We start from the raw sequence: 23778 nt of genomic DNA, 5'->3' as shown, positions 1-23778 counted from the left end.
TTTTCAGTCCTCGAATGCAATTAAGAATTAAGAGAGGGGAAAAAAAGGAGTGAAGATATTATTATCGCAGAAATATGTGCATCATGGACCTCTCTGAGATGATGCTGGATAAGACCATGCAGAGATCAATTGTTCATCGTCCCCTATTAACCTGGTTGGAGTGTGATGAAACGGGCAATAATTCTAGATCGTTCAGAAGGTACCTGACGAAGCTCTTTCTACGCACGATTATTGGCTGAGATTCGTGACCGCCTGCCGGTTTTGGGCTGGATTGCTGGTGGGTCTGCGGATGCTTAAAAACCAATCATCTTTCCTAATCGAGCCACGATTAGGGACACTACCTATGTACTTGCTCGTCGAGCAGGATCATGTATGACATTCAAATTCCCAATGCTAACTATCGTATCAATCTCACTGACACAGCTAAAGCCCATGCATTCGAAAGACCAGAAACACCCGAGAAATTTGGCATCAAGGATATCCAACAAGCAAATCAATACCAAAAACCATCAGCCAATGCTCCCAGAGGTCGAAAAGAACTTTATCGTTCGATCGAATCGACAGGTCGTTTCGTTAGAGAATCGATAACTCTGTTATAAAACTTTGACGCGTTCTGCCGCGAAAATGTGATATCCACAGTAAGATAATCCGGTAGAATTTCAACTAGATCTGCATCGCGATTAGAGTCCAAAAGGGGCATATAATGGAACTCTGTCGTATCAAAATTGGAAGCCATGTTGCCACTGCCATCATGTGCGACGGCGAGTTTGAAATGCAGTGCTGGCCAAGGCAGTTAGTGATCTGTGGTATGTAAACATGTAGGTATTTCGAGCACTCACTTCCATTTGCACCAGTTTGGATACAGTCGTAAAGGTAGTCCATGTCTCTTTTTTTGACATTTCGAATAATCAAACCGGATAAATCGCTGTACAAGTCCTCTTTCAACTGCGCTAAATGAGCAGCCTGAGCCGCCTCGGCAGCAGCGCCTGCTGCAGCATTGCGATTCGTACCGTTCTTGATGGCGCTTCCAGGGACTTTGTTGTTTGATCCATCGTTGGTCACAGAATTGTTTCGTGCAGCTGCCAGTTTTGTCTGTAAAGCTTTGATTTCCGTCTGAGCCGTGGATAACTGTGTCGATAGGTCGTCGACCTGCGATTGAAGACCCGTCACTTCTTTCTCTCGCTCGCGGAGTTGCTTCTGCAGACTTCTAGATTCTTTGCCAAGAACCTTTTGGGCTGCAAGCTCTTCTTTAAGAGACTCCACGAGTTTATTTGAAGCTAAACACAGCTGTCAGCATGATGATTACATATGTTGAACGTTGAAAATTTTACCATTCATGGCGCTGTCACACTGTTTCCTTATCTTTTCAAAATTGGCATTGGCTTCCACAACACCAATCTCTCGTAAGTTACGATACTTCACTTCCAACGTCTCATACTTCTTTGTCATGTCGCCGAGCATGCGTCTTAGGTCTGGATCGGATGATGATGCTTTCTCAACGGTATCCGCAAAAGTAACAGTTGGGCGTTTTCGGCCAGGTCTTTCGCCATTCGTCAGAGACTTCAATGGAGAGCTTATGCTAGATCTTTTGTCTGAAGGGTGCGCGTCGCCTACGAACGCGTCTGAAGTCGGGTTCTGACTATCGGGAATCACAGCCTCTTCTGTAGGTTTAAATTGCCGCGAACCTGTTGGAGTATATTCGAATTCGCCGTCTTCCGTCACGCGTGTTTGTTTCGCAGTGCTGTCTGAATCTCGCGGTCGACCCCTCCTCTTTTTGACTGGCGACAATTCTGCTGGGGCGACTTCCTCTTCCTGAGCGCTTTCTTGCTGGAGATCATTATCGGTATGCAATCCATCCTCCGTTTCTTCATCAATTGTATCCGATTTTCCTGTGGTTGCTCTAGGCCGTCGTCCCCGATTTGACACTCTCTTTGTAGTGCCGTTCTGCTTCACCGCTGCTGCTGATGAAGTGCGAGCAGGTTTGGATGATGCTGCTCGTTCTTCGACCTTTACACCAGTAGATTTAGGCCTGCCTCTGGGTTTCTTCGCGGGTCGTTCGTCGTGTGATTCGGAATGCGACGCGACAGCGTTGTCGACAATCTCATCGTCAGAGTCGAGCAGACCTGAGATTCTCGTCGCAGCTTTCCTTTTCGGCATGATTGCGTATAGAGTGATGTTCACAAATTAAAACTAACAGACTTGTAAGTATGCTGGTTATCATGCGAGAGGTTATTGTGACGTTAACGATTGTCAACTCAATCGCCAAACATCACCTCCTCGTGTTGGTGGAGGCTTGGCGCGCGCCGTGAACGTGGAGTGCGATTACGCGCTAAGACTTTTAGGGCGCCAAAGCATGTGATTTTTCTTATCGAGGCTCGACAAATCATCGCTTTCGTCAGTCGCGGCAAAGCCACACCAATCAACTCGTCACCGCCACAGATTCAAATCGCTGGGCATACTGTATCACTTTATTGCGGCCCATCGGTTTACTTTTGAACTTTATCTTATACTCACTCTTATTTTCTTTTTTTAAAAAAAAAGATAACTTCAACATGGCGTCTGGTGGTGTCCGAAGATGGCAGCAGTTTGTCCAGGAACTGGTGATGATAGCCGGCACTGTAAGATCGTATCTCCCATAATAGGCTTCTGACCTCGTGCTAACGCAACCTTCTCAAGTCTGTCTCTGCCTATTTTCTCGTCCGATACTTACTATCGCGCATGGACCTAGACCCTGAAGTCCAGAAGAAAGAGGAACAAAGGAAGAAATCAGCAGCGATTTTGAGAAGACTCGACGGCCCCGATTCTGATGATGATTCCCCAGGCCGAAGCGGTTCACGTCGGAGACGCAAGCAGAAGAAAGAGGAATTGGTGTTAAATCAATATGAGCAGGCTATTGCTATGGATGTTGTCGCCCCGGAAGATATCGCAGTATCTTTTGAGGATATCGGAGGCCTTGATGATATTATTGAAGAGTTGAAAGAGTCCGTGATTTATCCGTTGACCATGCCTCATCTATATGCTTCGACATCATCATTACTCTCCGCTCCGTCTGGTGTTTTGTTGTATGGGCCTCCAGGCTGCGGCAAGACAATGCTTGCAAAGGCCCTGGCTCACGAGAGTGGAGCTTGCTTTATCAATTTACATATTTCCACCTTGACCGAAAAGTGGTACGGTGACTCGAACAAATTAGTCAATGCTGTCTTTTCGCTGGCTAGGAAATTACAACCATCTATAGTGTTTATCGATGAAATTGATGCGGTATTGGGCACGCGGCGGAGCGGTGAACATGAAGCCAGCGGGATGGTCAAGGCCGAGTTTATGACACATTGGGATGGATTGACCTCCGCCAACTCTGTGGGAGAGCCACAACGAGTTGTGGTGCTGGGCGCTACAAATCGGATTCAAGATATTGATGAGGCCATCTTAAGACGCATGCCCAAGAAGTTCCCTGTCAGCCTTCCTCCAGCTGCGCAAAGGCTACGCATTCTCGCTCTTGTTCTCAAGGATACCAAGATTGACCGCCCGAACTTCGATCTCGAGTATCTTGTAAGCGCCATGGCGGGAATGTCAGGCAGCGATATAAAGGAAGCCTGTCGAGATGCGGCAATGATTCCCATGCGCGAGCTGATCCGAGAAAAGAAAGCGGCCGGTATTCATATGACAACTGTTGAGCCCAGAGAAGTACGCGGTCTACGCACGGAAGACTTTTATAATCGCGCCGGTAGCGGTTTGAAGGTGATTCCCAAACCTCAAACGACACCGAAACGCGAGAGCAAAGTCGTAAGTGAAAAGGATGATAAGGAATGGGCAACTGATTCTGAGGGCGCAGAAGAGGAGGCCCAGCCGCAAACTACAATACCAGCTGTGTTCTCCGAGGTGCCTGAGTAGTGAATGTCTTGTTGGGCGCCTTTTTGCTCTTTACTCAACACTAAACCCTATTGGCTATTTTATGAGCATGCAGGGCGTTGGGACGTGTAAATTTCATGTATACATATCTAGAGCTTTGATTATTTGCGGAATGATAAGACTATATCTTCTCTCGGTTTAAGGCTTTGGTCAGAGCGTATTGCCCGTGGCTAGATCTTTATATATTTATCTAGTAAATGATTCAACAGCAGTTTTATAAGCCCGGTCGTGAGCTCCTAGTTGACCTCGCGAGTGGTGTCAGGAGTTTGATTGAGATGGTCCTGTGGATCAGTCTTGGCACTGCGTGAATGGTTTGGAAATTGGATTCAAGGCCCCGGCTAGCCCACCTCCTACGGAGTACGTATGGCATTACTTTCACACCTTCTAGCCGACTAGTTCAACCAAGTGTCAGCATATCTTGTTCTGACCACTTAATACATATTTCTCCTTACAGACCAATCGCAGCGTCATCCATTTCTTGGAGTTATCGCAGCACTACATTGTCGCCTACTCTTATCAATTCATACTCAAAACACAGGTCTTTGTCAAAGTACCCGCCCAATCCGCGCGTTTGGTGATTTCGTCACCTGTCGTTGCGTACCTCTCCGTGTTCGCGCTGTCCTTGCCACCACAAGCCCTGGCTTCGAATTGGTTTCGATAAAAGTACATCAAAAACCACAATTCAAGGACCGTATTATACTCTGCGGAAGGAATGACGGAAAATTAAACAGCTTCCCAAGCGATTACCACGGGCTTGGTGGGGAGTGGTTTATCGCCTCCCGAGGCTGCATATCGAATGACTTGATTCTATCCCATCTGGCCTTCGCAGACGGCCCCGGACGTTTTATCGGAACTTGAATTTGGATTCTCGAACTATCGAACAGCCTATACTGAACCGAGATCGATACCCCGTGCCGTTAGTAGGAATGAGCTCCAAAACCGACTTGCTCGATGCTCTGAACCCGGCGGTCTCAAGCGCCAGCACAAGTCGGAGATTGAATGCCTCTGTCCGACCTCGAAATAGAAGGCTTATATCTGTGAATGACGATGGTGAAGATGAGGGAACACAAACTTCGACAACTTCAAGACTCGGCTCGCCGTTTGCTGGACTAACCCCTCCTCAGTCCCGGGGTACAACACCTTCGCCATATGCATCGCAAAGGGGCTCGCCTCTCCCTCAGAAGCAGTTTTCAAGGATATCAGACCGGGATCTTAATAGTAGATATAGAAGTGATGATGATGCGTATGGAAGCAGGGACGCTTCTCAGCCATTCAACTCGTTGCATAACTCATCCGGATTTCTAGAGTCGTCATGGTCGTCTATTCAAAACCTTACTTCCTCTTTTCTAGGAAACGATTTGAAATGGGGAAAGTCAGGTTCGAGTTCTACAACTTCAATGAAACGCCGAAAACCTTCTCGGTCCGACATTCCTGTGAGCCTATCAAAACAACAGGGGCCCTCGTCATGGGGCCCTCCAGTTCCTTCAGGCCCGCAAATTGGTGCAGGAACCAGAGAAGAGCGGCAGGCCTTGGTACAAGCGAAGAAAAGAGAGGTACTGCTACTTGCCAATGGTGACTCCTTATCCGACCTGAGAGATCGATATAAGCGGAAAGATTCGCTGGAGGTCTCGAATGATAGTAGCATGGATCCGGATCAGGATGAAGAGGCATTAGTTTATATCCATCATGTTCAGCCGAGTGATTCGATGACGGGGTTATGTATCAAGTACGGATGTCAGCTTGCGATCTTCCGAAAGTCGAACGGCTTCTGGCCGAGTGACAGTATACAAACGAGGAAGATCGTACTCCTGCCGGCTGACGTATGCTCGGTCAAAGGGCGACGGGTGAGCCGGCCTAGCAATATTGATTTGCTGGGTGAAAGCTCTTCGGAAGACACAGCTGGCAGCTCGATCGTGCCAAGTGAGTCCCCGATTACAGGCGAATCATTCGAGACGGCGCAAACAACCGACAGTGAGAATGGGCGCATATGGAAACACGAAGCCTGGGTCACCATGGAAGGTTTTCCTAGCCCCGTCGAAATCGGTCGGGTACCTCGCAAAACCTTAGGATTTTTCCCGCGTTCGAGGCGAAAGTCCTTGTCACTACCATATTCTGACGCCGAACCTCCAACCCCCACAGTACCTACAAGACCCTCCCGCATAGATTCTTCTTCCTCTTCTCAGAATTACCAGCGAGATAGCTCACCCTTTCATTCCACATCCTCTTCTCGTCTAGCTTCACCACTTAGAACTGATCGTACGGCTCATAGGCGTACCGGAAGCATTACGCTACAGGGACCAGGTGGTGTTGGCACCTTGGGTCGAGAAGTCTATGCTCCAGGTCCTGCACAAGATGGTCTAAACAAATTCGTCGCGCAACATCTTCCCAATCTTTCAGTTCCGCCGCCACCGCCATCCACTTTACGCAAGTCGTCGTTCGATTCGACTTCAAGTGTTCTTTCAGGAACATCAAGCACCGGTTTAGAAAATTTCGGCGGAGCTATTGAGGGATGGATGAGGAAAATGGCATTACGTGCGAAATCGAGTTTGAACGAGTTACAACAGGGAGGTTCGCTCCAGTCCTCACGTGGTCAAGCCCTTGGTATTGCGGGACTAGGTGATCTTATTGAACTCAATGATGGACTTGAAGGAGGCAGCGATTCTGAAGCCGGCCCACCATTGAGGGGCAATGGTCATACCGAAAGCCGGAATGGTCGCAATCGGATTATGGGAAATTACTCACAATACGACCGCTTCTCGAACTCGCCTTCATCAACGACTCGCACCCGTCGTCTAGATGACTCACATAAAAACGACTAATAATGCCTCATGGACCAGTCTACGTTGCCTTCCCACCCAGCAGTTCTCATCATTCTTCTTCCAGTCTTTTATAGAGCGAAAGATACCTCCTGTTTATAGCATCATCGTTTGTCTTGTTGTGTCTTTGTCTACTCTCACCCATCGAATTTACAGCGTTCAACAGACCCCTCTATCTCCTATAGCATCAACATGCCGATTTGCATGGCACCAGTCTCTAGCATGTTTTCTTTCCCCTGTCCGTCCATTGTCTGGTAACTGATTATTGTGTCATTCAATTGGTTTTGATTCTCTGTCTCCCTCTGTATGTCCATGTTACTCAGCCATGCATTCTCATATGTCAGTACTTGTCGGTATCCCCTGTATCGACGGAATTTGTGTAATGTAGAAAATCAGTAGAATCATGTTTCTAGCATAGACGAATCAGGAACTAAATCTGGTTTTATTGGAATGGATCAGGGCCGTCCAGGTTTCTACATAGCCTTGTCTATACCTAATACCTCGTGAGGCTAGACACATGCAAATCTTCTGATATGATACCATCTGAGTACGTCCTACGTGGCACCCGTGGATGTCGCACAATTAATCTACAATGCACAATGCAGGATACCGTAGGGCCGTTGTAATCCACAAGCTCTAAGTTACGGAGTAGACCCCTGTTACATCAGGTTAGTTAATAGTTAACGGGATGGTTCGGTTTGAGTCACGCATAAACTGTCAACCTGTCAATCGCATATAAGTATATAAAATATAAAATATGGCGATATAGATAACTGCGCCGGCATGTGTAGATATCTGTACCCTTCAGGCACTCGGGGACCAGGCGTGGTACATGTTAAAATACGTAAATTACATAAATACGTAGTACGTAACAGAACCTACCCCGGAAATGACCCCAAAATGATGTGCTCAACCTTGGTTTTCTATGAGACTAGCGTGCAGCTAGTGCGGACAATTTTGGTGGTTGGGGATCATGGTTCGCTAGGAAGATTAGGTTAAAATACTAACTGCTCCATACGTACGGAGTACTTCGTAAATTATCTAACTTTCGCAACAATCATGCTTAATTAAAGATGTGACACGAATCCAGTCCGTGTACCGGTATTTGTATTACAACGTATCGTGTTAGGTGGCTCGTGGCTGGTTGGCTGACCGATCCTTCTAAACACCACCACTTCGACTCTCCTCTCTCTTTCTGTCTCGCCGCTTGCCCTTCCCCATACTCCCGCGGAACTGCTACTTATATACTTAACCCGTCGGCAATATACCAATCCGACTACTATTGCCAGTTGTCTCACCCTCAATCCGCACTGCAACTTTTGGCCCTTTACTCCACATCTTCTATCGCACCCTCGCCCTTAGTTTCTTGCTGGGCTGCACAATTCCAGAGCCTCCCGCTTTTATCCGCGATTTCACACATCAGGCATCGCCTTTTTTACCCTTGATATACACAGATCATCCAGATCAGGCTATAAGCAGGGATTCTTCTTTCCTTCTTCCTTCTCATTTTCTCTGCTCTAACGCCCGCGCCAAAGCAAACCTACTGTAGTAGGGAACCCTCATCTGGATCGCGTGAAACACGTATTCGGTCTGCATTATTCGCCATTGTTTATTTCTCGTCTCCTTAAGATTCCTCGCTCTCCTCTCCTCGAGGGTCCTTCGTTTTACAATCTTATATCCTTCGAATACATCCTGGACAAAGTGCGCATCAGATATACCAAACCGAAAACAAGCCAGATATACCAGCCAGATTGCATTTCAAGCATCGATGGAAATCAGTTAGGCCCCGCAGCGATAAAATATCATGGTTGCAGACAATGAAATGGCAGGCCAAATAGAGCAGCAACAACAGCAGGAGCATCCCAGTCCTGCTTCCAGTCAGGACCGATCCAAAACTGGGAGCTATAATCGATCGCAATCACTATCAGGCCAGTCCGGAGTGCCCAATGCAGGCATTGCAAGTTTTAGAAGGTGTGTTATACAAATATATATCGTACCGTGTTGTGTTGTATTCCTTTTTTTCCCCCTGCTATTCCCGCGAGAAGAGGGTTTACCTCTCTTGACATGTGAATGAAGCCTTCTTTCGTACCCCATGTCACGATGAGCACGAGCTTGAAAATCAACCCACGTCAATAATGACCCTGTTATCGCGTCAAATCTTTCCATAAGAAACTTTGCTAATCAGTTCCTGATCCATTAATCTACAGACAACGCGCGTCCCGCGCATGCGAGGTACGTTTTCTAGCCTTTCGTCTTTTACCATCTGTCGCGCGCATTTCCCACCTTTGGGTGCTGTTTGTGCCTCGGCAAAATCAGACGCCCCCACTATCTTGCCCGCATACAACACGCCCTTTGGTATGCCCACGGTCAACTCGTACCGCTGGGAACAAAATATGAAAAAAGGAAATAACGCGAGAAAATACGATGGAACATTAATCAGGGAATTTTTTTGCTAACACTTGCTTTTTGAAATCAAATAGACTTGTCATGCTCGAAAGGTGTGTTCCCCCTTCTTAGTTGCTTATGCAACTAAGACAGTCAGAATAGCCGTCCCGTCGATCGGATCAGCTGTTCTTTCTTCGGGATATCACAAGCAAATAACGTGATAAGCTTGCTAACTTGTTTCATGTATCACAGGTCCGCTGTGACGCTGCCAGTCTAGGTGTACCTTGCACTAATTGTGTGGCTTTTGCTATCGAATGTCGTATCCCAACCCCGAAAAGGAAGAAAAATCAACAGCCGAGAAACAAGGATAACAACGGGTATGCCGCTGAGTAGGAGAACTCTATAGCTGTTATATTAGCGTCGGCTATGATGGCTAACTAGTGGCTCCCTTTAGTGACACTAAAAATGACCAGAACAGAGATGACGATGACGACGAAGAATCAAACACACCGCGAACGCAAGAGAACTCAGTTTTCCCTGCAAACCCTCCCATATCCATCAATGGAATGCCGGCGACTACATTGGCGGCAGCTGTCAGGTCGAATCCAGAGACGAATAATCCGGGACCATATAATGCTCAAATCATGAAGCCAAAGTTTACAAGAGCGCCGATCAAGGAACCAGGACGGGTTGCCTATCTAGGCGAATCATCGAATCTGTCTCTTCTTGTCCATGATCGGGGCTTGACAGATGTTGTTCATTATCCACTTCCGGAGACTATCCGAGGGCGTCGGGGGCAGTTGACCGAACTAGACAGCTTGGAGATTGAGATTCTTCATCGGCGAGGGGCATTCTTACTTCCTCCGCGAGATCTCTGTGACGAGCTTGTCGAAACTTATTTCAAGTGGGTGGCGCCAGTTGTACCCATCGTCAACCGCAACCGCTTCATGCGCCGATACCGAGACCCTCAGAATCCACCCTCGCTCCTCCTACTACAGGCTATTCTGCTAGCTGGCTCTCGAGTCTGTAACAACCCAAAACTGATGGACCAGAATGGTTCTACGATCCCTGCGTCTACTACATTCTACAAACGTGCCAAGGCACTCTACGACGCCAACTACGAGGACGATCGTGTTACTTTAGTTCAGGCCTTGGTGTTGATGGGATGGTATTGGGAGGGTCCTGAAGGTTAGTTGCCCTTTATAGATGCTCCATTCTCTCTCTCTTGCTGGTCAAACTGACAAGTACCACCATAGATGTCACGAAGAACGTCTTTTACTGGAGTCGAGTCGCAATTCTCGTGGCTCAGGGTTCTGGAATGCACCGAAGGTTGGTAGTTACCATTTCTACCTGCATGTCACGTTTAGAAGACTGACAATATATCTTAGCGTCGAAAACTCCCAGCTTAGCAGATCCGACAAGCGACTATGGAAACGAATATGGTGGACTCTTTTCACCAGGGATCGCTCTGTTGCTGTCGCCCTTGGAAGACCAATCAATATTAACATTGACGATTCCGATGTCGAAATGCTTACAGAAGACGACTTTATCGAGGATGAGGGTGATGTACCAGCCGAATATCCCCCGGATCCCGTTCACGTGCAATTCTTCCTTCAATATGTCAAGTTGTGTGAGATCATGGGACTTGTGTTAGCCCAGCAGTATTCGGTGGCTTCGAAATCCCGACGTACAAATGCCATTGATTTAACACACTCCGACATGGCGCTTGCTGATTGGCTTCAGAATTGTCCGAGGGCAGTCTACTGGGAGAGGAAGAATCATCACTTCTGGTCTGCGCTGCTCCATTCAAACTACTATACAACGCTTTGTCTCCTGCATAGAGCGCACATGCCACCAGCTACAGCAAGCGCGAATAGTTATCGCACAGAAGAAATAGCGTACCCGTCACGTACCATTGCTTTCCAGGCTGCTGGGATGATCACGTCTATAGTGGAAAAACTACAATCGCATAACGAACTTCGCTACACACCCGCATTCATTGTCTACAGTCTATTCTCCGCGTTGATCATGCATGTCTACCAGATGCGATCGTCTGTTCCGTCTGTTGTGGCTGCTTGTCAAGAACGGACGACCATCTGCATGCAGGCATTGAAAGACGTGTCAAAGGTCTGGTTGGTCGCAAGGATGGTACACGCATTGTTTGAATCCATTCTGGGTAACAAGGTGTTGGAGGAGCGTCTGCAAAAAGCACCAGGCAAACGACACCAAAAGAATCGTCCGTCGGAACAAGATCCGAACATGAGCTCCAATCCTAGAAGGACAGAACCACCAAAGCGAAAATTCGATGACATGGACATCGGACTACCTAACGGTAACCCAACACCTCCCGTATCGTATGAGCGATCGCGCCCGCAGACCCCTGCCGCCACGCCGTCCCGTGAAGTGAATCCAATGCCTGGACAACCAGGCAGTATGGGCACTCTCCCTCATATGTCACCCAACCTTCTCAAAGGTCAAGACGGCACACAGCATACGGGAACTTCTCGAGCAAACACTCCATTAAACCCTTCTTTCTCGCTTCCTGCTACGCCTCCAGACCTTTTTCTCGTCACCCGTACTTCACCCAACCTTTCACCTACGTTGTGGGAGAATTTCCAGCCTGACCAATTATTCCCTGACGGCTCGAACTTCTTTCCTTCCCAGACGAACATGATAGACCCTCAAATTCAAACAACCAACACCATGGCAGGCCAAGGTAATATCATGATGAACCAGCAACAACAGCAACAAATGCCTCCTCGGACATTACCAGGCGCTCAGGGTAGCCCACCTCTTGTCTCTGCTGGTATTCATCCCGGCATAGGCAATCTACCGAACGCACCTCCTCGGCCGCCACAGGCGATGTTTGGCATGGAAGGAATGCAGAATTGGGCAGGGCATGATGCGCCATTAGCTGGAAATATGGATTCTACCAGTCAGGATGACAACTGGAGTAATAGTTCTCGAGGAAACCCTACAGCCCCGACAACCTTGAATGTTGAAGACTGGTACGTACTTCCTTATCGTGAGCATCTCTTCTGGATACTAATCCATCTATAGGTTCCAATTCTTTGGTATTAATGGTAGCTTTGGAGATTTGATAACCGACCCCATGGCTGGCTAAAAGCATGGAGTTGATGTATGTGTATATATTATGGAAGCGCTGTATCTCTGTATATTGACATGCTTATACTTTGTTATTGTTAGGCGGGAGTCTTGGATGATGATTGATTGAAAACGAGATATTAATATGTTCTTATGGTTGTAGTGTCGGTGTGATGTAACTACATAATAATAATATGTTAACTAACTAGTTAGTTACTAACTTACAGGCTACTATGGAGTATGTATACTCTTAAATGAACCAATCAGAGCACACCCAACTGGTAGTAGTCATCTACTCGATCGACGCTAGACTAGCCCCCATTAGGCCAAGCTGAAATGACGTGCTCTTCCTCCTAGCCGCCGATGTCGGCCCAGCCAATCACGTTGTCCCCGCCCCAATCGAGTCGGAACCGGCCCTGCTTGGTCACTCCACAATTGACATCGGGCTAGCATTCTTTCAAGTGTGACTCAGTATATAGACACAGGATATTCCGTACCAGCTTCATTTTTCTCATCTCATCAGCTGAATTTGTTTCTCTTTTTACGATCTGGTTGCTTCATCCAGTTAATTACAACACCAATTGCAGGCGGGGATATTGAAAACTTTCTCCTCGTTTTACCCCTCCTCAATCTTTCGACCGAACACTGTGTATCTCGACTGAATTATTCACACACACACACACTCACACACTCACACACAAAAAAACATATAATGTCCTCACCAAACCCCGGACCGAGCGGTGCTTCGCCGGCCAGTGCTCTGAAGAAAGCCTTTCCTCAGGTCGATCTAGATGGACACAATCTACCTCCCTCGCCAGCTCCGTCGAGTCCCGTTGCTGGACGCCGATATGCTATGGCTACTGAGTTGGTGTATACAGATAGCGGCGATCAGTACAATGCCAGCAGTGTGCCTATCTATCAGGTAGGCAATTCTTTGTCTCGTACTCAAAATCTCTGTAGTACTAATGCTCAAATCTTATAGAGCGCCACATTCAAACAAACATCCGGCTCCGGCGGCGCAGAATACGACTACACTCGCTCCGGTAATCCGACACGCACACACCTGGAACGCCATCTAGCAAAGATCATGTCCGCCCAAAGAGCGCTTGTTGTTTCATCTGGAATGGCTGCTCTAGACGTTATCACGCGACTACTCCGACCGGGCGATGAGGTCGTTACCGGCGACGATTTGTATGGTGGCAGCAATCGGTTGTTGACCTATCTCAAAACACACGGCGGTATTGTCGTGCATCATGTTGATACGACTACACCGGAAAAAGTGAAGGCTGTCCTTAACCCCAAGACAGCGATGATATTGCTTGAAACGCCGACGAACCCTTTGATCAAGGTGGTTGATATCCCCAAGATTGCCGCTTTCGCCCACGAAGCCAACCCCAACTGTTTGGTTACGGTTGATAACACCATGATGTCTCCTTTACTCCTTAACCCGCTTGAGTTGGGAGCAGATATTGTCTACGAGAGTGGCACCAAGTATCTGTCCGGTCACCACGACCTTATGGCCGGTGTCATGGCCGTCAACGACTCTGCGCTCGGCGATCGACTATACTTCACTATCAACGCCTCTGGCTGCGGTTTGTCGCCCTTCGACTCATGGCTCTTGATGCGCGGCGTGAAAACCCTCAAAGTCCGCATGGATCAACAACAGGCCAACGCCCAACGCATCGCCGAGTTTTTGGAGGGTCACGGCTTCAAAGTCCGATACCCCGGTCTCCGGTCCCACCCTCAGTACGAATTGCATCACTCCATGGCCAGGGGTTCCGGCGCCGTCTTGTCTTTTGAGACAGGCGACGTCGATCTTAGTGAGCGTATCGTCGAAAGCGCAAAGCTGTGGGCTATCAGTGTCAGTTTTGGCTGTGTGAATAGTTTGATTAGCATGCCTTGCCGCATGAGTCACGCCAGTATCGATGCGAAGACGCGCGCGGAGCGTGCTATGCCGGAGGATATTATTCGGTTGTGTGTGGGTATCGAGGATGCGGATGATTTGATTGATGATTTGCGACGAGCTGTACGTTTTTCTTCTTCTCCCTTCTCCTTTTTTGATTGGGTATCACTAATTCTTTCTTTAGCTCGTCCAAGCCGGCGCTGTGAATGTATCACTAGATGACTTCCAGGCAGTTCGCCCAGCGGCCAATTAAAGCCGGAAACAAAATACATTTTTGTATGAAATGGAGTTGGTATGAATAATTTAATGTGTCTCATTGTCGGACGGCGTTTGAGGGATTTGTTCAATCACTTAGCTTTTGTGATACCGGACTTTTACGGCCAAAAAAAGCAACTTGCATATACATGTTTGATATATAAAGACAGTCTAGATTAATAGATCTAGAAAAGTGTTCTTCAGTCCTTGATCATGACTTTAATAGCCAGAACTAGAGACCAGAACCGATGCATCACCTTCTTTTCTGTTCTGTTCACAGAGCCAAGAAGGTGATGGTCATGATGGTACAGACCCTAACCTCCGAAACTGACACAGGGAACGGTCACGTTCTCATTCGTAAGACAACTCACAGCCTCATTTTCGGTAGTGGTCAGCTCGGTGGTTTATGGGCATGTAGTCAGCACCAGAGTTGATGATGGCGAATGTGTTAGGCCCAAAGAACATCGCGACTGCAATTGCGGTTGGTGGGTATTATCATGGAGTCATTATCAAAGGAGATCGTATTTACGACGCTGACAAATCCGTGGGAAGTATGCTTGGATTTGTATGCAGCTGTTGCAGGGGTTGGGTTTTTGATTGGTCTCACCTAAGGTACATTGAGTGATTTGTTTGAGATGGGGGGGGGGAAGGGGGGATGGCGATAAGCCTGAAGCGAAAGGTGCTCGAGGCCATGGAGGGAAAGGTGTTGTAAATAATCACTCTCTGGACAACTTGTGGGGTGATTGATACATACAGGGCTATCTATCCATGGATATAAGAATAAATGGGCCCGTTTTCTCGCTGCTATCTCGGTCGTTCTCTAAGAGCTTCAGCTCACCAGTAGAGTTACGGGGTAATTGACTTTTATATTTCAGCTAGTTAGCATGTGATACACAGCCAAACTTTTGAAAGTACACAAGCAAGAGCCCGCGAAAAGCATTAGCTGATATTTCCCACATCGTAGCTGTTACCTAACTAGACATTTAACTAACTTAGTTAACTAGTTAGTTGATTAACTAAGTTGAAGCCATGACTCAGTCTGCATTTGAGCTTAGTCAAGCTCCAGGCGGCAACTTTCCACCTGCCAAACTGGGCAAATCTGATACAAGGGAGTGTATACTAGTCTTGTGTAACTATTCACCAGCTTGGAACACTGAAGCAACAGTGAATATATAGCTAGCTAGCTAGCTATGTATCGGGTATTTCTCCTCCACATCTATACCTAGGTAGTCATACATATATCCCCGTCATAGAATACCTAACGCTCGACAACATGGCCGAACACACCATCAAAGACCGCTACGAAATCCACAAGTTGCAACCAAAACACCTCCCCTGGGCCAAAGCAATCATAACCCACAGCAACGTCTTCCACTCCCCCGTCTGGCCAGCCATATACCCAGAAAACAAAGCCCAGCGCGCATACGCCGTCTTCTCAGCATGCCATTCCATGATGCTCCACCAGATCGACTCCGGGTTATCGTACGGCGTGTTTGATACACAGTACAAATTCAAACGCGCCGAATCTGCGGCAGCAGCAGCAGGAGGAGGAGAGGGGGCGCTGTACTGGGATGCCTCAGCCAACCCGGATGCGACGGCGGAAGAATTGTTGGCGCAGATGGATTTCCCGCTTGTCTCGATTGCGATGGCGCTGGATCAATTTAATCCGCTGGATGAGTTGCAGATAGGGCCCTTGATTGAGTCGCTGCCGTTTTATGCGGATCTCTATCATGAGTTTGAGAAACTTGATACGAGGGAGGCGTCGAGCTGGAAGGCGACTGCGCTCGGACAAGTGATGCTGCGAAACGGGACTTCTACACGAGCTGACTACGAACGTGCCGGGGTAATGAAGGAGTTGGCTTATTTCTTGATGCGGAGGGCAGCAGAGCAACGGTTTAGGGGGGTTAGTATCGAGTGTCTCCACGATGCGGTTTGTCATGTTTGGACGAATCCGCCTGAGCCTTTTAAGGCGACGTTGATTGCGCAGTTTAATGTTAATCAATACCAAAAAGAGGGCGAGGATGGGAAGTTGTACTCGGATGTAAATCAATTGGCAAGTAGGGTTTTTGTGGAGTTGAAATAGCTTGCATAGGATATGAGCTTATAACTATCTGGAACATCTGCTTCATTGATTGTTGATTAAACACAACATCTATACAACCCGAATTCGACGAAATTAGTGTACAAGAAACATGACAAATCCTCGAGAATCAAGGTCGGCAGTGCACCGACGCCTTGCAAACCAAAATGAGAAATAGAAACAAGAATAATTCCTGATAAAGTACAGACAAGAAAGATAAACCGAAAAGGAATCCCCCCAAACGTTTGTATCAACGCTAAACGTAACTGATCATAACTTTTGTACAGATTCACCGTCCAAGGAACAATAATTATTGGATCAGCCCAAAAATTAGTAAGGCCGACGAGCGGTGGATGAAGATGGCTGCGATGGAGGTGCTGGCCCAGATTGGTAAGGGTGTGTATGTGAGTTTGGATAATAGTAAGGAGGTGGTGCAGTCGTTCTTGCTGGTGCCTGTGAAGGAGCCGGCGGCGGGAACGGGTGATACTGCATACTTGAGTTTCGATGCTGATTCAATCCGAGCCTTGAAAGCGGATCGTCCCGAGTCGAATACTCGTCAAGTCCAATACGCGGTGGCGGTGGTAACTGATGCATTCTCGGGCCCATTGTGTAGTAATCTGGGAAACCACGCGAAGGAGGCAGGGTTGGTGGTGCTGCTTGTGGCAGCATGAATGATGGTAAACGCTGTTGGTCCGATGTCGACTGCGATGGCAAAGGAAGCGATGGACGAGAAGAAACGGGCTGCGCCGTGCTGGCTGCATCTGCCAGCGCAAACAAAGCATTAGAAGCTGCTATGCCAGCGGAGGACGGAAGTCCATCTTCACTGGCGAGAGCCTCCCCAGAAGCTTGAAGAAGTAGTTGCAAAGAATCTACAACAGACTCTTCCTGGCTAATTTCATTCAACTTGGCGCGCTGCAAGAAATCATCCCAGCCATGTTTGCCCCTTTCATATGACGCGGCGCCAGAGTTTTCTCCGGCGAATCGAGAATTGTAACCGCGTGTGAACTTGGGTTCGGTTATATACAAAGGTTCGTGTTCATAAACACCAGTAGTAGATTGTTCTGCTGTGGCATTGGATGGCCCCGGTCCTGGACGATCAAGATCAGGCTGCTGAAGTTAGTTCACGGATCTTGACAAGATGGATGTGAGGCTTACCTCTGTATGCTCATCATCATCGGCATGCTGTTCCCCTTCAACAAGCAAAATATATTCACTCCTAGCAGCGTACAAGAGCTCATCTTGAATATTGATAGCATTGGCCTGGGTCAAAAATTAGCAACATACGACAAGACACAAAACCTGGGCTCATACTTCATATCGGTCTTGAATGATCTGGGTTTCAGCCTCCAGTAAACGATTCGCGTGTTCAATACAGAGACGGTGTTCATTTTCCAAACTATCCAGCCTTTTCTGTAAAGCAAGTTCCAAAGCCGCCTGCACTTCATCGAATTCGGTCGTGCCGAGGTGGGCCTTTTTGTCACGAGCAAGTGTTTGTTGTGTGCGTCCCGCAAGTTCGTTGAGTATGAGTTTTTGAGTCGCTGCGAGCCGCTTAAAGTTTTGTTTCAATTCTTTTTGTCGGTCGGTCAATTTTTGAGCATATGGATTGGGAGGACCAGGACGTTCATTGTCGACTTCAGAATCGTCATCTGCTCGTCTCCCTCCCTTGCCTCCTCCACGACCGCCGCCTCGACCTTTTCCGCCGCCAGCTGGGGCACCTTCAGTTTTTTTCCCATTATTGCCGGTCCTCTTTCCTTTTCCTTTCCCCTTTCCTTTGCCACGACCACCCTTGCCACGACCTCGGGTACCTGAGCCGCTAGCGGTTCCAGTTTGGCCCGAACCTGTGCCAACGTCTTCAGTGTGGTTTGTTTGTGCAGACTCGTTGACTGACTGGTTGGCTGCTTCAGTTTCTCGGACATTATGAATGGTAGATGCCAACTCGGTTGGAAGAGCGGTTGTAGTTAGTTCAGCCGTTTCCTCCTCGACTTTTGGCATCTTTGCATCATTCGTAGAGTTATCCGTGCTGGATTCTTCAACTTTCGGTGCCTCTGAAACGTTCGTAAAGGAATTTGCGGCAGAATCTTCAACTTTCAACTTCTTCGCAACATTCGTAGAGGTATCTGTAGTGGACCCTGCAAGCTTTCGCTTTCGACCACGAGTGGTCATTTGAGCAGGTTCTTCGATGGGCTTGATAGTAGCTTCTGCATCACTACTCTTTGGAGTCAAACGCGAGATTTGGTCCGAGCTAGCACCTATCGATATCTGCTCAGCTGCGTAGCTGGTTTCCTCATTTTGCTCGAGGATCGTCTCTTTGATCAAATTGTTTGAGACTTCCGCTGGTTCAGTTGATGATTGAGGAGACAACTTTGGAGGCATCTCTAGCACAGGTGTCTCTGCACGAGATTTGAGCCTTGCAGAAAATCTGGTTGACGGTGGAACCTCACTGCCTTGCGAGATTTTCCGCCGCTTAACACGGGGTGACTTGGGACCCTGAGCAGAGGCAAATTCTTCTTGTGAAGTCGCCTCAGAAGTGTTTGTAGTATTTGAAGACCCGCTACCATCAGCTTTGCTTCGACCGCTACGAGCTGTTGCGCTCTTTGCTGTTGGGAGAGCAGCAATCTGCTTAGAGGAATCTGAAAAAATGTTAGTGATGAGAACCCCACAGTATACACGAAGTACATACCATCGGAAACTACGTTTTGTGAGTTAGAACCGCGAGTAACATCTGCCTTGCGCTTTCTGCCCGCCATGGCGTGCTTCTAGTGATGGTGAAGTTAGTTAACTATTGTAGAATCGGTAATTGTTGAAAAGATGAGTGCTAAAATGTTGCAATTGCAATAATTGCTGTAATCAACTGAAGATTATGAGTTGATGATGGGTGGATTGATTGTCAAGTGACGGATGAAGCGAGGGAATGTCGAGAGATGGAAAGAGGACAGAGGGGGCAAAAAAAAACCAAAAAAAAAAAGGACAAAAGGCCGTCAGTCGATAAAAGACAACAAGTTCTCTGGACAGGAAAGCAACGATAAAGACGAGGTTGGGACATAGTCTGATACGCCCGACAATGGATAGGATTGCCCCGTTATCAGGTGCGTTTGTACAATGGCAATAGACGAGTATTGTATATTGCCAGCAGTCGACTTGCTTCCAGCAAAAGTCGCCAAGCTAAAAGATTTTCAAGGACAATAGGCAATATTATAATCAATAATCAAATAGGACAGTGCAAAGTGGGAAGTGAGGGCAAAGTCGTGTTTGTGGGCAACCAGCCATCATTGAGAAGTTGATAGTTCTGTTTGCTCGACTCTGGTAGAGCCCTGAACTGTAATTGACTGGCACCACAAACAAAAACTCGATGAAACACGAGTGAGGAATAGTCTCCATGCATGCAATAAAACAATAAGACTCACCAGCTCTCGCTCCCATAGGGAGAAGGCATGAGGCAAAAGCAACACAGCGGCCAGATTGACAACGTTGACTGGACTGGGGAGATGGACGGATTGAGCAATGCACTCAATGGGTTTTGGAAACAGACTGTATGAGAGTAAATAGTAAAGTAAGACAGAGGTAACGACGATAGCAATGATAAGGATAAATCAGAGTGAGAATGATAGTGACTAGAAATTTACATAGAGAAAATAGAGTAGACGCAGCGAGTGGAGCGGAAGTAACTTACAGCCTGACTAATACTGCTTCCGGAACTAGTGGACCCACCACTTACTTATCTCCTCTAGGCCGTTAACTAACCTACAGAGTACACTACGTAGTTAGTTGAGGGCTTTTGTTTGATGATAGGAAGAATATACTAGGTTTGGGATTTCGCTGTAGTTATATACTCGATGGGATAGAGACTCAAAGTCATTCTATGTAACGGGAATACTCTCAATTGCCATTGCCATTGCCGATGGCGCCGCGATGTAACGACTGTCATGTATTGTAATTCTGTATGTACTAACTATGGTATATCAGTCTGCTCAAGTACGGAGCATACTCATAGTACGGCTGACTGTTAAAAACTCAGGTGAATTCGTTCTTTCGGGGAGATCGTATTAATACAAAACACTACTATGTAGAACGGTCTGGATCCCGCAACAGAGATCGATCGTGGCCAGAGAGTCTAGCGGGCAAATAGAGATCACTCTGAGCCACACACTCAACACTGTTCCTTGAGATGTAGGTACGGCCATTATTATTTAACAAGCTGAGACCCCAGGGGATGAGTATGCTTACTAGGCCAGAGAGCTCAAACAACAGAAAGAAGTAGGTTGAAGTAGGAGCAGAAGTTTGTTGTTGTTGTGGTTGTTGTACTTCGTATGGACGATCGTATGGTAGCGGGTGGCCTAGTCTACTTATGGTTAGCGACGATCCATCCACATTTGATCTCAATACGTATCTTTTGTATGAGCAGTACACAATACGCAATACATCTCGATACTTTTTTTGGCTGTGCATCGTATGCAGGAACAATATGTGCCTAAATCCGAATGCTCAAATCCCAATAGTCCCACAATACAAGACCGTGTCATCATGGGTGGAGGCACCAGGCAAGCTATAAGTTGTACTGGAAATACGGATGATTACAATATCCAGTGCTTCCTGAAGAGTGGGACGCTGTAATGTATTGTATTGTGTGTCTATCTATAAAGGAAAATCTCTGACATAGGCTACCATACATAATTATGTGAAGACTGTGAGCGCTATTTTAGTACTACAGTACATAATAAGGGGGGTTCTTGGCAAATCCCTATAATAAGGACCGGTCGATATTATTGACTGTCAGAGTACGTATAACTAGGATAGTTATACTAACAGAAGAAGTTAATATATTCTAAGTAACGAAAGGCTTCTTGAAATTTCAGCAAGGTTTCTTAAGGCAAACTGAATATTGCCAACCAGTACCTATCACAACGTCTTCGTCTGTACATACTCCTAAGATAACTGGTCTGAGTGGCTGCTAATTATTAACTTCGCCACAGCAGTACTTCCGCAAGAGACAACGGGTCTGTCTCTATTCATGATTAAGAAGGGTTTCCAGACAAGATCCGGTTAGTAACCCAGACAGAACCGCTGCCAGGACGGGTAATCGATCCTTCACCACCAGTGCTAGTCAACAATGACCAGGAATAAGAAGTGCAAGAGATTCTTAACTCCAGAGTTAGGTGGAAGAAGCTGCACTATCAGGTACAGTGGTTAGGTCATGATCTAAATCCAAAATGGCATCCAGCGGAGAACTTTAGCAACGCATCCCAACGACTACAGGAATCCCAGATATCCAGAAAAGCCTGATCCACCAGAGCTCTTGGAACAATGGCTTGAAGAGGATTCACGCGCTTGAGGGCAAGCGCCTTCTGAAGGGGAGGGTAATGTGATGGACTTGGCGATACGCGGACAGAGGACTCAGCGGTCCCCTGACGAAACCCTATGCCCTAGTCGAAAAGCTGTAACGGGGGTCATTCTTTGTCCTCCGGGTTTCCTAATCGGGCACCGCTGAGTTTCTTGGTGCGTGTATAAAAGGGCTGTTAGCAAGTGGCGGTAGATATTTCTATTCTTTCCTTCCTCATATGTATTTTTTTCAGTCGACAGGCTACCCTTAGTTGAATGGAATGAGCACCGTCACAACTATATACAATTCAAGTTAAAGCATGCATAGGCTGATATCGTAACATGACTTTTTCTCTTCACTCAATCCATCCTAGTTGTTACTAGCGCAAATTCCCTATCCTCTGACTTAACTCAAACCATAGGTACACTTAGGCCTGTGTAGCGAAACCGATCCGGGGATGTCCGGAAATGCCGTCGTCAAAAATAACGTACTGGGACTTAAGGAACATGACGCCGAGAATATTGTGGTTAGGGCGAGAGGAGGGCTGGATACCACCATAGCAAACCGAACCAAGATTCTCATAGTTGATATATTCACCCGGAATAACACCGTTGTGTGGACCAATCTTAATAGTAAAGCTAGGAGGAGTCTCGTTGCAATCAAAGACCCATCCACCAAAGCTAAAATCGAAATAAGCAGAACGAATCTGGAAGTAGTACGTTCTGACAACAAGTTCTTCAAGGATGACAAGAGTAGTACCAGTATCGACTATAGCGTGGAAAGAGTGCAAAACGGAAATTGTATCGCCAATAGAGAATCCATCACAAGTAATAGTCCAATATCCATTGGTAGGATCAACACCCGTATAGGTGATCTCCCCAGTGTATTTATTAGAATCAATCCAGCCAAAGTCGAAGGCACCAGGAGCCTGATGCTTAAGGTAAGCAGCAAAGACAGGGATCCTGAGGCTTGTCTTGACGTTTTCATAAAAAGTATTCTGTCGTACAGGTTTCACCTTATTCATGCTCGAGAAGGCCACTCCCATAACACCATCTAATACATTCCTAAAGACTACCTGTGGTGAACTAAGGTAGTCAGCAACCCCAACAGCCTGGTTAAGGCACGTAACATTGCCAACCTGAACTCTATCTTTATATACTTTACCTCCAACTAGGCTGCCATCAGAATATTGAACATTCCAATAATAATATGGCAGTGGGGTACCAGTACGAGGATCATAGGTGCGAGGTCCAGCACCAGGGGTGTTCCTAGTCTTGACCCATCTATATTAGTTAGTTTTTATACATATAAATACAGAGAATGAAGGTAAATATATACAGGTCACCAGAGGCACTGTCTATAACAAGTAATACCTCGTTATTACCAACTCTGATAGGAGAAAGGTATATAGTATCATGTTGAATAGAATTAGTAGCAACAGAGTCAGCCTGACCATTGTTACCAGGGTTACCAGACCTAGCAGCTAAGGCGAGATAATCAGGAATATCAACGCCATATTTGGTATGAGCCCTGGCGTATTTAGCGGCTGGGTGGACACGAGGAACATTAATAGGAACTAAGTTAATAGAGAAATTACTACTGAGGGTAGGGGCAGAAGCAGCAAGGGCCGAGAGGGTCAAGACAGAGACAATAGTCTTGGAGTTAATCATTTTGACAGAGATGAGAGGAAAAAGCTGGTTTATTGAGTGACCTTAACTTGATCTTTATACCCTTTTAATTTTGATCCTGATAATCTACTCTCGGCTGTGGGCCATGGAAGTGATGGTGGAGTGTCTCTTTCAGACCATGTCACCATGATTCATGACTCGTGTGATATAACCGAAGTGATTAGCCTCCACATATCACCAGATACATAATAGACAAATGCCTACAGAGCGGGCGCTGGATTGGGTTGGTTGGGTTGCCAAGACAGGGTCGAGTTTTTCTTGGTGGGCTTTAGGTTGGGTTCTGGTTAAAGACTGGGTTGGGTTAATGTCGGTTCAACACGGTC

The 23778-nt window shown here is 47.0% G+C and overlaps 8 protein-coding genes across 8 annotated transcripts; 5 read left to right on the top strand and 3 right to left on the bottom strand.

The window, feature by feature from the left end:
- Window positions 1-541: 541 nt before the first annotated feature.
- EYB26_004559 (uncharacterized protein) lies at window positions 542-2157 on the bottom strand (the record flags this gene model as incomplete). The annotated part of the gene is made up of 3 exons (XM_054263850.1): window positions 542-780; window positions 840-1277; window positions 1332-2157. 3 exons carry the CDS (start codon window positions 2155-2157, stop codon window positions 542-544), a joined length of 1503 nt encoding a protein of 500 aa, XP_054119825.1.
- Window positions 2158-2552: 395 nt separating this feature from the next.
- EYB26_004558 (uncharacterized protein) lies at window positions 2553-3888 on the top strand (the record flags this gene model as incomplete). The annotated part of the gene is made up of 2 exons (XM_054263849.1): window positions 2553-2618; window positions 2677-3888. The coding sequence occupies 2 exons, from the start codon at window positions 2553-2555 to the stop codon at window positions 3886-3888; spliced, it is 1278 nt and encodes a 425-aa protein (XP_054119824.1).
- A 944-nt stretch (window positions 3889-4832) lies between these two features.
- EYB26_004557 (uncharacterized protein) lies at window positions 4833-6725 on the top strand (the record flags this gene model as incomplete). Its single annotated transcript, XM_054263848.1, has 1 exon — window positions 5919-6725. One exon carries the CDS (start codon window positions 5919-5921, stop codon window positions 6723-6725), a length of 807 nt encoding a protein of 268 aa, XP_054119823.1.
- A 1801-nt stretch (window positions 6726-8526) lies between these two features.
- EYB26_004556 (uncharacterized protein) lies at window positions 8527-12231 on the top strand (the record flags this gene model as incomplete). The annotated part of the gene is made up of 8 exons (XM_054263847.1): window positions 8527-8693; window positions 8930-8954; window positions 9203-9220; window positions 9360-9484; window positions 9562-10295; window positions 10364-10436; window positions 10496-12115; window positions 12168-12231. The coding sequence occupies 8 exons, from the start codon at window positions 8527-8529 to the stop codon at window positions 12229-12231; spliced, it is 2826 nt and encodes a 941-aa protein (XP_054119822.1).
- A 693-nt stretch (window positions 12232-12924) lies between these two features.
- EYB26_004555 (uncharacterized protein) lies at window positions 12925-14368 on the top strand (the record flags this gene model as incomplete). The annotated part of the gene is made up of 3 exons (XM_054263846.1): window positions 12925-13134; window positions 13195-14238; window positions 14300-14368. The coding sequence occupies 3 exons, from the start codon at window positions 12925-12927 to the stop codon at window positions 14366-14368; spliced, it is 1323 nt and encodes a 440-aa protein (XP_054119821.1).
- Window positions 14369-15643: 1275 nt separating this feature from the next.
- EYB26_004554 (uncharacterized protein) lies at window positions 15644-16453 on the top strand (the record flags this gene model as incomplete). The annotated part of the gene is made up of 1 exon (XM_054263845.1): window positions 15644-16453. One exon carries the CDS (start codon window positions 15644-15646, stop codon window positions 16451-16453), a length of 810 nt encoding a protein of 269 aa, XP_054119820.1.
- A 327-nt stretch (window positions 16454-16780) lies between these two features.
- Window positions 16781-19197, bottom strand: EYB26_004553 (uncharacterized protein; the record flags this gene model as incomplete). Its single annotated transcript, XM_054263844.1, has 4 exons — window positions 16781-17557; window positions 17606-17710; window positions 17762-19080; window positions 19131-19197. The coding sequence occupies 4 exons, from the start codon at window positions 19195-19197 to the stop codon at window positions 16781-16783; spliced, it is 2268 nt and encodes a 755-aa protein (XP_054119819.1).
- A 2997-nt stretch (window positions 19198-22194) lies between these two features.
- Window positions 22195-23437, bottom strand: EYB26_004552 (uncharacterized protein; the record flags this gene model as incomplete). The annotated part of the gene is made up of 2 exons (XM_054263843.1): window positions 22195-23050; window positions 23106-23437. The coding sequence occupies 2 exons, from the start codon at window positions 23435-23437 to the stop codon at window positions 22195-22197; spliced, it is 1188 nt and encodes a 395-aa protein (XP_054119818.1).
- Between the last annotated feature and the right edge of the window lie 341 nt (window positions 23438-23778).

Source organism: Talaromyces marneffei, chromosome 3 (genome assembly GCF_009556855.1).
Source record: "Talaromyces marneffei chromosome 3, complete sequence".
Lineage (NCBI taxonomy): Eukaryota > Fungi > Ascomycota > Eurotiomycetes > Eurotiales > Trichocomaceae > Talaromyces > Talaromyces marneffei.
Note: the sequence above shows the minus strand (reverse complement) of the source record. Positions and strands in the feature narration are given on the sequence as shown.